We start from the raw sequence: 12404 nt of genomic DNA on the forward strand, positions 1-12404 counted from the left end.
TAATAATCAGCCCTCACAATAAAGAGACAGACACGGTGTTGGAAAAACAGCCAGAATTAGAATACCTTTAAATATTAACTAAGAAGAAACTCTACAGGTTTTCTCTACATGACATTAGTGCAGACATACAGCACTAACTGTCGAGCACAGCCATACAAAGAGAATAGGCACTTACAACCAAAGACACTAGTGCTGGACCATAGTTTATACCGTATAATGTAGTATATACATTTAAGTCAGACATATACAATGGCTGCAGGGATACCTGTTAGCTCAACCTCATTAGAGGTGTGATTGCATCGTGAAATTCCCAAAGAATTACCCTCAACTGTCCATCAGGAACCAGCTGCAAAAATTGATTTGGCATAACAAATAAAAAATTATGTGCCCAACCTTTTACCTGTCATTTATGGTTATTTACTGTCAAACCTAACATTGACATGAAATAAGCAGGTTGGCGGGTGGGGGTCAGAATGGTAATCCTGTGACCTAACGGTTAAAATTTAAAGTGCCAAAGCATCCGACTGTCCTTGAACAAACAGCAAGACACCAGTCCCCTGCTTATTTCAAAGGGGCTCCTCGGGGCTACCTCTCACCTCTGACCCCTCTTGTGGAGGTATGTACATGTACACAGAAGAACCAAGTAACCAGTGTAAAGGATGTGATGGATGAGTCAACCCTAGCTGGAACCTTAGAGAGCTCCCATGTTCTCCGGCGTCAAGATACATACCCCACGCTAAAGAACTGCCTCATCTCCTGACGTCGTGAGCGCATCATCTGCTTGTATTCGCCAATGCGTAGCTTCTTGCCATCGATGATACAGGTTCTCTTGGGCCGCGGCTTGTATTTGTAGTTGGGGTACTTCTCCAGGTGGATCTTGCTCAGACGGGCCTGCTCCTCATAATATGGCTGCTTCTCCTGGTTGGTCATGGCTTTCCAGCGAGAGCCTGGGAAAGATGATGCGGATCTGAGTTTCAGTTATGTTTGGCATTGGTTGAAAAGTCATATAACACAGAGAATACAAAATGTACAGTAAAGTCAAAAGGCCTCTTTTTATTGTCCTTGATCTTTTGAAAAAGGGAAACATAAATAAAGAGTTCAAGCAGCACCAGGAGACTTTTTGGATTTTGCCGATGTCTTTTGCGTCAGCTTGACGCAAAGACAACCAAGGGGCTTTTTTCTCTTTCTTCATAGCGTACCACATTTATTTACAAGCCATAGCTCAAGACCATCGGAGCTATGTTCACAGAGGAGGCAAAGTAAAATTGCTATACATTAGTGCCGTAATGCAATCCCTACATTTCCCAGGAGGTTTATTGAGTGGTGGCAGACAAAATGTGGAGCGACAAGAAGGCTTCTGGGGAACTGATGTCAATGGCAATTGTGTCATTGTCCCATAGCCATCACAATATGCAACCAAAATGAATCTAAGGCTGACATGTCACAGCAAGACAGCCACCTGGTGCCGCTTTAATGAAACAAATATAAAGAGCAGTGAAACAGTGCCATCTTGTTTTTTTTTTTTTTTTTTTTCATCAACATCTAATCCGTGAGGTAGGAAGCAGTGGCATGGATGGCGAGCAGAGGCTCCTCAGCCCAGGAGGACTGTTTAAAATCAGAGGTCCATCAGACTCAACACTTGGCAGGGGAAGAATGATACATTGTGTATTATTTTCCCCTGTAAGAGGACCTCGAGAGTAAGTGGACAGAGCCATTACCGCAGGATTGCAGCACATCTGCAGAGCGCTCTGACAACTGATTATACACAACCCGCCTTGCATCTGTTTATCAGGGTTTATCGCAAACTTGTCCTTTTTCTCTTTTGCCACAGGAAACAGAGAGGGGATATTTTTAAGACAGCCACCCACTCCCCCAAATCCAGCTGTGTTATTGTGTTGGGAAGACACACACACACGCATGCACGCACACACACACACACACACACACACACACACACACACACACACACACACACACACACACACACACACACACACACACACACACACACACACACACACACACACACACACACACACACACACACACACAGACAAAATCCTTTCAGGTTCTCCTTCAATTCTGGATATTTTCCTGATTCTGCCACAGCCGCTTGGTAAATGTCTGGAACATTATATCCTTTGCTTCCTGCCACTAAGATCTGACCATTGACATCTGACCACAGACATCTTTTTTGTGCAATATTTTCACTGCTGCCACTCTAGGGCTATACAAAGGCTGATATTTAGAAAAATCTAAATATCAGACTTAACGTTTCAATTTGAAAATCTGCCGTCTCACATGAGAAAAATCCTTCATTTTGGAAGCGGGTTTGGATGGTTTGCAGAAATGCGGGGAGTATTTTGCCCAACACAAAACACCTCTTTGTCAGAGCACATTCAAAGCTCCATGTCAAGAACACAAACCCCACCTTAAAACCAATTGGTACACATTGCCCAGGAGCATTTTTATGTACATTTACCAGCCCTAGAGCTTATTGGCTGCCAGTGCTGAACAGTGTAGGTCTTAAGAACGCTATGCACTCTCTGAACAACCGAAACGGCTTTGCCCTGTGTGAATGGCTATCTGTGTTGGGGAGGTTAGTATCAACACAGCTACTTTTTAACTGAAGGCATCCATCATCCCAGTCGGGCTAGCACAGCGGAGCTCTGTGTGCACTGCTTCAAGTGGAGGAACACACTGGCTCTTTCTCAGAATGTCCAAACGGCTGGTGAGAAACCCTGTGCCCTGTGAAATGGAGTGGCGGGCTAGCCTAGTAGTCAGAAAGGCCAGGCTATGACCGAAAATGTTGATGGCTTGGGGCTCCTTCAACAACCATGTAGCCTATCAATGTGGCCTGGTGCAAAAAAAAAAAAAAAAGAAAGAAAGAAAGAAAGAAAGAAAGAAAGAAAGAAAGAAAGAAAGAAAGAAAGAAAGAAAGAAAGAAAGAAAGAAAGAAAGAAAGAAAGAAAGAAAAAAGAAAAGACGGTATCCCTAACATCTACTCTCTCTAGGATGTGTGTGTGTGACATGGTACAGGCTGAAAAGAAGAAGAAGAAGAAAAAAAAGAGTTGAATGCTCCCACTCCTGTAAGAAAAAAAAGATGTTTCAGGACTCTCACCCAGGATCTTGCTTATGTTTGAGTTGTGCATGTCAGGGAAGGTCTGCAGGATCTTCCTCCTCTCATCCTTGGCCCACACCATGAAGGCATTCATGGGCCTCTTGATGTGGGGCTCACTGCTGTTCCTGCCCCGTGCCTCTCTGAACACCCTTGCCTCCGTAGCGTTGCTCCCTGTAAGAGTCAAAGATGAAATATATGATGATGATGGTTGTCATTATTATTGTTAGTTATAATAACAGTAATGGTAGTAGTAAGAGGAAGAGGAGTAGATTGTGAAGTGGTGGATGAACATGCATGCAGTGATGTAGATAGATAGATAGATAGATAGATAGATAGATAGATAGATAGATAGATAGATAGATAGATAGATAGATAGATAGATAGATAGATAGATAGATAGATAGATAGATAGATAGATAGATAGATAGATAGATAGATAGATAGATAGATAGATAGATAGATAGATAGATAGATAGATAGATAGATAGATAGATAGATAGATAAGGGAAGCAGTGATTTTGTTTCTCCCTACTTTCTACATCTCTTTTTTTTTAACTCTCAGTCTTCACTAACCCCATGATCATAAGCCTGTTACCACCCTTCAGGCACCCATCTCAGCGGGACAGTATGCTATTGTAACTGCATGTATAACATAAATTTCACATGTTCAATGAAACAGGGTTTTGGGATGTACTCTGCACACACACACACACACACACACACACACACACACACAGATAATAACCTCAGTCGGTCTGCATAAGTGTATATGCTCCTGTGTTTATCTTGACTCATTCTAAACTAAACCACGATGAATGTTTCTCAACTCGTCATTGCATGTAAACACTGAGGGTTTATAAGAAACAGGTGGGCCATGGGTAAAAAAAACAACAATTAAAAAAGCAACAATGAAACGTTAACTCTGATACCCATTTTGACGTTCTTTCACTTGCACACTTTAGCATAGACATAATTTTGCAAGTCACAAAAACGAGTCACAGAGAAAAGGGCAAGAATGATGTTGCTTGTCTTGTATTTGAAAAAGTAATAATTGTTGATGTCAAGGAATCTGCTCGGCCATTAATAACCTCCTTTGCTGATGCCTCCTTAAAGAGCACAATAAATATTTGTGTGTGCTGAATACCTGCATGTCTCAGGCATTTTGGCGGATGCCGTCTCGGCCACAGTCCTGAGAGATGAGGCCCATGTAAGTGGCGCCACTTTCACGAGGACCCCCCACCCCCAAAGTTAAGGGTCACTGGTATCAATTTAGTCTGAGCAGGATGTGTCTGCTTCTGCTTTACACTCATCTACTCAACCTCCTTCCTCGCCTCTATATTCTACCTCCTTATTTCGCCATCCCCTCTCCCTTCCCATTGTGTTTTAGTGTTGTGGTGATATGCAGTTGAAAACACCTTTCATCATAGTGAAGAGTGGTTGAAATACAGTGTAGATCACAGGCTCTACAACTATGTTTGCACCCCACAATCCCCACCCCGACCCAGATGGGTTGTCTACTGTTGCACGGAAAGCTGGTAATTATAATTAAAAAAAAAATCATTCTTGCCGTCTTGCCGTGAAGGAGCACGGCAAAAACAAGCCCAAGAACTATTTTACTGCTGTCAAAAAAAAACAAAACAATCTTGGTAGTTTCTCTGGGGTAAGGGACCATATCTGAGCAGAACCATCGGCCAAATAAGTTGTAGAAGGAACAAAAAAAGCAACAAAAAAAATATGGCAAAAATAGAAAAATAACCTAGAGAAAGAACCAAGGAAACCAACAATCTTATCCGTACTTAGCTGATTTGCTAATCCAGCGTGATCTCAGCGATGTCAGCCATAGAATAAACTTCTTTTTCAACACCTCCAACTTTACAGCTTACCAAAGTGTTAAAGAGGGAAAGTCTGAGGCCTTTACAATCTCAAGGGAGTGCAAGGGCCACGGCCTAGCCCATACACATTTAAACACTTTCATTTAAACAACATAAATCACGGTAAAAAAAACCCCAAAACTTTATAGTTTCTTAGTGTCACACACAAAATTTAGTGAGCGCTAGAGGAAAGAGAAAGAGAAGAGCAGACAAAGATGTGAGAACTTTGAGAGGAAGCTCACTGTCTAGGTCTTCTGGTCTGGTCAGGTCGATGACCCGGTGGACCATTTTCCCAGCATCCTCCCCCAGCTTCCCCAGGTGCTGGCTCAGGGTTTCATAGTGCAGCCGCTCCTAGAGAACAACAAAGGTCAGAGGTCAAGCGGAGCAGTTCTGCAGTCGGCAACTGCTACAATACCATATCATTGTAGTAATATGGGTTGCTGTTACTGGTGAATTTTGTTTTGTTTTTTTTGTTTTTTTTACAAAATGAGAAGTTTAACCTGTCAAAAAAACATGACTTTCAACATGTTCATCACTTTTACTTTGTTCATATCTGGATTAAAGCATTTGATCCTGCCAGGGACCCTCTAAATTGGGTCCTTGAGGATGATTTTTGCAGTCGTGACAGTAAAACAAACTGCTGGGCGGACCACCTAACATGAAGCAAAGTGAGGTTTATGTTTTTACACCCAGTCAGACATAAGAAAGACCTTGTGAATGCATATATACGTACTCACAGACCTGCAACGCATGCACACAAACTCACACATACATTTACACACACACACACACACACACACACACACACACACACACACACACACACACACACAAACATGCAACAGCAGTAGCAACCAACATTACGCCAGCTACAAAATATTTTTTTTTCAAAGTAACCGAGGGACATGAGTAGAGACGGCGGTCTGAAGATGAGCTCCTTTGTGGTCGTGATAACCAAGAGCGTCCTCCTCGCACATCCTGTCTTTCCTATGTATGCCGTCTTGCCTGCCACTGCACCTCTAAGCCGAATTACTCCAACGAGCTACTGGCCCGAGGGCTTTTAAACTAAAATTACCCAACCACGCTCCCAAACTGCGGTGGAAAACATCGAACCCTCCGCAAAGCTACCGCGTGTCCACACTCCTCCTCCTCTCCCTCTTTCCTCCTCGCCCTCCCTTTCGGCTCTCCTCCTTTTTCTGGTGACAGAGGCATTTTGTTTGACGCAGGGGATGGTTGCTGGGTGAAGTCATGCCGCGGTAGCCGCTGGCAGAGCCAGTGGAACTTAAATCCCAGTGTGTCTGCGTGTTTGTGACTGTGTGTGTGCGTGTGTGTGTGTGGGGGGGGTACAGTATGCATGTATGTGTAGCCATCTATGTCCATCTATGTATGTATCCACATATGTGTGTGCGTGCATGCGCGCGTGTTTGTGTGTGTGTGTGTGTGTGTGTGTGTTTATACACGAGGAGTCGGCGCGGGCCAATGTCAGCACTACGGCAGGGCTGTAATCAGGCCCACCACAGAACATGTGCCTGGGCATTGCCATGCTCACCACAGGAAGCAGCCGCCTAACAAAGGACTAAAGAAAAAGGGATTGACAGAGAAAGAGAGAAAGGAGGAGAGAGAGAGAGAGAAAGAGAGACAGTTAGTGCAGAGCGGATGGAAAATTAGTCCAGAGTATAAACGAAGGCCTATTGAGTACCTCCAATTTTGCTTTCAGTGCTAAATAGATTTTTGGTCAGCAGTGGTCAAGGCTCCTTCACATGAAACTGCTGGAAACCATTTTGAAGCTAAGTACACTTAGTAAATCCATACTTAATCTGAGGTTGCTCTAACTTGCCCCTTAACTTGTAACTTTACAACACTGGCAGGCACTTAAAAAAAAAAGAAGAACAGACTATAAAGTGCTATGAAGAGAGATGTTTTCAGTGTAAGTAGTCTTGGGGTGGAGATGACCAATGCAATGCTGATGGGAAATATATACCAAGTATACATTATAGCAGGCTTTTGCATTTGTATAAGCATTTCTAAATACATCATATTGTTCAGTTTAGCTGACCTCGGGGCCAGTTGGTTGGAGTTTACAACAACGAAGTAAATAAAACAACAAAAGCCTGAAAGTTTAGAAACTAATGAGAAAGTTTCATTTAGCATGCACCACTGCCTGGCCACTTAGATGACACTATCTGAATTGTCCTGATGGTTAAAACACATGCTATGAGTTATCTGCTACCACCGTATATGTCTTATCTCATTGTTCAAAACATCATCTACACCTGTAAATAAAAGAATGAAGCCCTCACTGTGCAGATTTGGCTCAGTTTTGTGCAGGGTGACCTCATTTTTCGAGGGACGACCTCAAAATGAGATCTTGGCTGCACCGTGTACGACAAGAAATGTTCCTTAAAATCGATGCCTGAAGAGTCACTGACAACTACGCCTGCTTAAACAGTCGTAACCAAAGGAACAAGCTTGTGACTGTACGTAGGCAACAGCTATATAAAAGAAACCCTATTGTGTTTTCATAGGGGCTGGAGTCTAATTTCACTGCTGAGTGTAAGTCTAAATTTAAGCTCGACATCCCCTGATGCCACCCCTGCTCTTTTCTTGGCGTCTACACCTCTTTGCCATTGCCATGGTAACACGTTAAACAGCACCCTGGCCCGGCACTATCGATTTTTTTTTTCATCTGCGCCAACCGGAGTCCCTTGCCAAAGCTACCGCTGGTGAGCCTCCTTTTCAGCTGACCCACAGTGGTTCACCAATCCCCTCCCACCACCTAGTTTCTCCTCTCCTCTCCTCTCCTCTCCTCTCCTCTCCTCTCCTCTCCTCTCCTCTCCTCTCCTCTCCTCTCCTCTCCTCTCCTCTCCTCTCCTCTCCTCTCTCCTCTCTCTCTCTGTGTCGATAGAGTCGTCTGTCAGCTCTGTTCTGTTATTTTTCCCCTGAAACTCCCGCTCTTTTTCACTATTCCTTCTATTCATAGCCTGAAACCCCGCCCCCGGAACACACACACACACACACACACAGGCGCACACGCAAACGCGCGCACACACACGTGCCTGCACACAAACACAGACTCCAAAAGGCTCCGAGACCACAGACATAGACACTCAACAGTCTATTTACAGGTGCCAGACTCCACTTTGTAGTACACTTTATTATAATGTACCACATTCAGGCATCAAACGCGGCTACGGTAAGTTGACTTCTAATCAAGACTTGGACCCCTCTGAGACGTCAGCTTCGTAGTCTGTCTTCCTAAAAGACCCAACTTGACAGAGGAGGCAATAAAAACTCCCGTCGACCTTCATCCCTACCACACTCCTCTTCCTTACTTCTTCTCTCGCGGCCCCTTCTGCTCTACCAGCATGAGCTGAAAGTGCATTAGCTGGCCTCATTCAACGAGATGCAAAGCAATGCGCCGCATAATGGACCCCACCACCCCCTCCTCAACATCCTAATGTGTGGCACAATAGTGAAGCCATCGTAAAGCTGCCTCCAACTATTTGTGGGGCCTGACAGCTGATATCATCCACCCTCTGACATCCTTAAATGGGCTTGCCACACAGGAATTCAGATTAAATGTACCCTCAATAGTGTAGAGCCATGCACCCATGCAGGTTAACAGGTAAACTTGTGCACACTTGCACACATACTGTACACATAAAGGAACACACACATTTATTGGCGCACATAAAAACAGTAACACACACAGGTACACACAAAAGTAAATTAAGCACACAGGCACACAAACACATACAGATGCACACACACACACACAAACACCCATCCCACACACACACACACAAACACACACACCAACGCGCTCATACATGGGGGCTATTTCAGTGAGCTTTGGCAGCCACAGACCAGCTGGAAGCAACGTAAGCGTAAGGCGATACGCAACAATGCCACTCACTGGCCAGGCCTCTCGTCTGAACACCAGCTATAATGACATTAGCATGGCCAAGGCCAGTGCAGAGACAGTGTGAGAGCACACACACACACACACACAAATATACAGAAAAGGAGCACAGGATCAATTTCAGCATGGTGTTGTGGGGGGAACTGCCTGTTGCCTATTCTTAAAAGTGAAGACTGTGGCCCCAAAAATACACAAACAGAAAGAAAACGGACACATATACATACTTGCACATCGCCAGAAGACAAGCTACCATTGAAATGAATCGGTGCAGTCAAAAAAAAATGGTTTTCTGCCATTACAGATCCCCTCAGACCTTTCACTGCCCTCCTTACGACGTTTCCCTCAGTAAGGCCCAGGAGCGAGTCCAAGATGCACAAAGAAAGAACTGGTTCTGTTCTTTGTTCGGCACAAACATCAATTAATGAGGAGATTTTGGGCAGAATTTCAGTGTTTTTAAAGGTGGGACTTGAGTAGAAAAACTGATTCAAGGCTGCATCCAAAACGATAAACACACAAGAACAGAAATAATGATGACATCAGAAAACAGCAAAAAAAAAGAAAGAAAGAAAGAAAGAAAGAAAAACGACATGCAAATCCAAGGTAAAGAAAAAGAGCTGGTCTTGCAGCCTCCTGAGGTGGAAGGGGTGAGTCATGATGCTAAAGTATCCAGCAAGTTCCATCCATGAATTGTTTAAGACAGAGCAAAGCCTTTGAGTACTTAAGCAGAAAAAAAACCTGCTGGGTCCTGAAGAAGAAGAAGAAGAAGAAGAAGAACAAGAAGAAAAAACCTTATGTATTTAAAGCTAAGAGAAAGAGGCTTTGAGCAGCTGTTGTTAGGTAACGCATAACAAACTGACAACAAACACCGGAGCCTGCCGTCATTCTCGCACCGGACACAATTACTTTGAGACTTTCCAAATGAGCAGTTTATTAGGAGGCATGAAGCTGTAAACCAAATTACTGCACTGCCTCGGTTTTGTTCTTATGAAAGTGGAAAATAGAGAGCTCGCGGAGTGTGGGGGAAGCCTGTGCACAAAAGCCCACTCCCCCCTTCCCCAAGGCCGGGTTCGAGAGACTCAACCTTGTTTGAAACTTCTGTTTAACACAAATTATTCTCTGAGATCCCCAGTTTGGTCTGCACTACATCCAGCTAACTCGCATCAGTAACATTTAATAAACAATTTATTTGTATACATCATTTTATAACTCATATTTATGCATTTTTTTCCAATGTTTACAAGTATAATGACTTATACAAAATACAAAATAAGCCCAGAGCTGCGAATAAATGCTGCAGTAATATATTTTGCCAGATTTCCTGTTTTCCTCCGCAAGACGCAAGGCAAAACAAAATTCAGAAATTCAAAACAGCCCTTCCTTGGAGTGCACCGATCAAGACCCAGTTGGGGTTGGGGGGGTTTCAAAGTCTCCACCCCTGAAATATTCATGAAATCCTCTCTTTTTTCCTCCTCAGCCTCTCCTCCTCCCTTATGGAAATGTGGGATAAATTGCTTAGGAGAGTCGGTTGAATAATTTTCCTTATTTTTTCAAATGTCTAATCCCTGGATTGTGTGATAAGACTGATTGGAGTGACTGAAGATATTTTGGAAGATGGATTTCCCTTTGGATATGAGATCATGGTACAAAGCTTCCATCTTCCTTGACCCAAGGGGGGGGCGGGATAGAGGGGGGGGGTCAGTAGGAATCCCTTCCCAGAGACAGGCCTTAATAATTGGGCTAAGACCCCCAAGGCCAGGATCCCCCTCCAGGGCAAAGCGACAGAGCTGGTCTTCATCATACACACACGGACACACACAAGCATTTGAAAAGACACATGCCTACACACACTTATCTCAACACCATCTCTTCTGCAATACATAGCCACCAACCCACACAAACATGCATATGTGTGTACACACACACACACACACACACACACACACACACACACACACACACACACACACACACACACACACACACACACACACACACGCCAAAACCATCACTTGTCATTGGCCCAGCTGCTCCCGCATCAAAGCTGCTGGCTTCTGGGTGGCCGTGGAGATGAGAGGAGAGAGGAGAAGACAGACTCTCAAGAGCTGGATTCCCAGCCAAGGAAGACCAAATATCTTACGTGAATATTCTTTTAAACTGTTTTCATGCATGGGCTTAGCAGGAACCTTGAAGATCTGACCATTGGAGCACTGGGGCAAATGTTACATGGAGTAGCACAGCATAGCAATGGCTTGCGGAAGTGCTTTTGTTTTTTTGTTTGTGTGTGTGTGTGTGTGTGTGTGTGTGTGTGTGTGTGTGTGTGTGTGTGTGTGTGTGTGTGTGTGTGTGTGTGTGTGTGTGTGTGTGCATGTGCATGTTTATGTGTGTTAGCGAGTGTAATAAAATATTAGAGAATATTATATTATTAATATCATATTAATTATATATAGTGTATGAAATACCTATGGCATTTAGCCACTGCAAATAAAAAAGCAAAGATATGAAGAGCCATCATGCAGGATTTGATACTAGCCATGGGGCTAGTCTATTTGTGGATGTGTCATAAGAGAGAGAGAGGGGGGGGGGGGAGAGAGGGGGAGAGAGAGAGAGAGAGAGAGAGAGAGAGAGAGAGAGAGAGAGAGAGAGAGAGAGAGAGAGAGAGAGAGAGAGAGAGAGAGAGAGAGAGGGAGAGAGTATTTATTGTTTTGAGTGCTTATTTGTGTACATTTGTGAAGCTTAATTTATATTTATACTTGTGTGTCTATTTCTGGGGATGTATGTGAGAAAGTGTGTGTGCACTTGTGTGTGTCTGTGATTGTGTGTTTGTGTATTTTGTGTGTCTGTGTGTCTGTGTGTGCGCACATTTGAGTGTGTACAGGGGTGTGTTTGTGTAAGAATGTGTGTTTGTATGCAACTATCATTTAGTGTTTTTTGTGCATTGTTTTTTTTTTTTTGGTCTGGTTGTGTCATTGGTTGTCCAATTGCCCGTCTGAGTCCATCCATGCTCTTGTTAGAATGTCAAAGTGTCTGTCTCTCTGTCCTTCTAACCTTGTTTCCATTGTTGAGGGTCATGCTGCTGAGGGCTGACAGCTTGGCCTCCAAGCCTTGGGGGCCCTGTCCCTGCTGCTGCTGCTGATGGAGCTGCTCTCTCTGGATCTGCTCCCTCATCTTCCTGGCTTCCTGAATGGCTTTCATCACAGCATCCTGGTCCCCGAACAGCGCCGTGGAGTTAAGGCTGGACAGGATGTCTGCGTAATCAGAAGGAGACAGTCAACTGTCAATCTCTGTGATTGACAGGATGGGCAAATCTGTAATCCGTAGGTAACTTTATGAAGGGGCTTGTTTGCATTGGCTCCTCACTGTATGTGTGTGTGTGTGTGTGTGTGTGTGTGTGTGCGTGTGTGTGTGTGTGTGTGCGCGCGCGCGCGTATTCTCATATAAAGTCCTGCTCAATTAGTACAAGGTATTTTTAGAAGAATGAAAAACGTTTGTA

The 12404-nt window shown here is 44.0% G+C and overlaps 1 protein-coding gene across 1 annotated transcript in view; it reads right to left on the bottom strand.

Annotated features, from left to right (window-relative positions):
- The window catches only part of LOC130113618 (transcription factor SOX-6-like), a 114363-nt gene that overhangs the window by 4473 nt on the left and 97486 nt on the right, over nucleotides 1-12404 (bottom strand). Inside the window, exons 12-15 of the mRNA XM_056281164.1 lie at nucleotides 11960-12159; nucleotides 5235-5343; nucleotides 3122-3292; nucleotides 731-947 (exon numbers count right to left, since the gene is read on the bottom strand). Of these exons, the coding sequence (XP_056137139.1) occupies nucleotides 731-947; nucleotides 3122-3292; nucleotides 5235-5343; nucleotides 11960-12159 (697 nt within the window). The remainder of the gene's footprint in view (nucleotides 1-730; nucleotides 948-3121; nucleotides 3293-5234; nucleotides 5344-11959; nucleotides 12160-12404) is intronic.

The sequence above is a fragment of the Lampris incognitus genome, chromosome 6, assembly GCF_029633865.1.
Source record: "Lampris incognitus isolate fLamInc1 chromosome 6, fLamInc1.hap2, whole genome shotgun sequence".
In the NCBI taxonomy this organism is placed as follows: domain Eukaryota; kingdom Metazoa; phylum Chordata; class Actinopteri; order Lampriformes; family Lampridae; genus Lampris; species Lampris incognitus.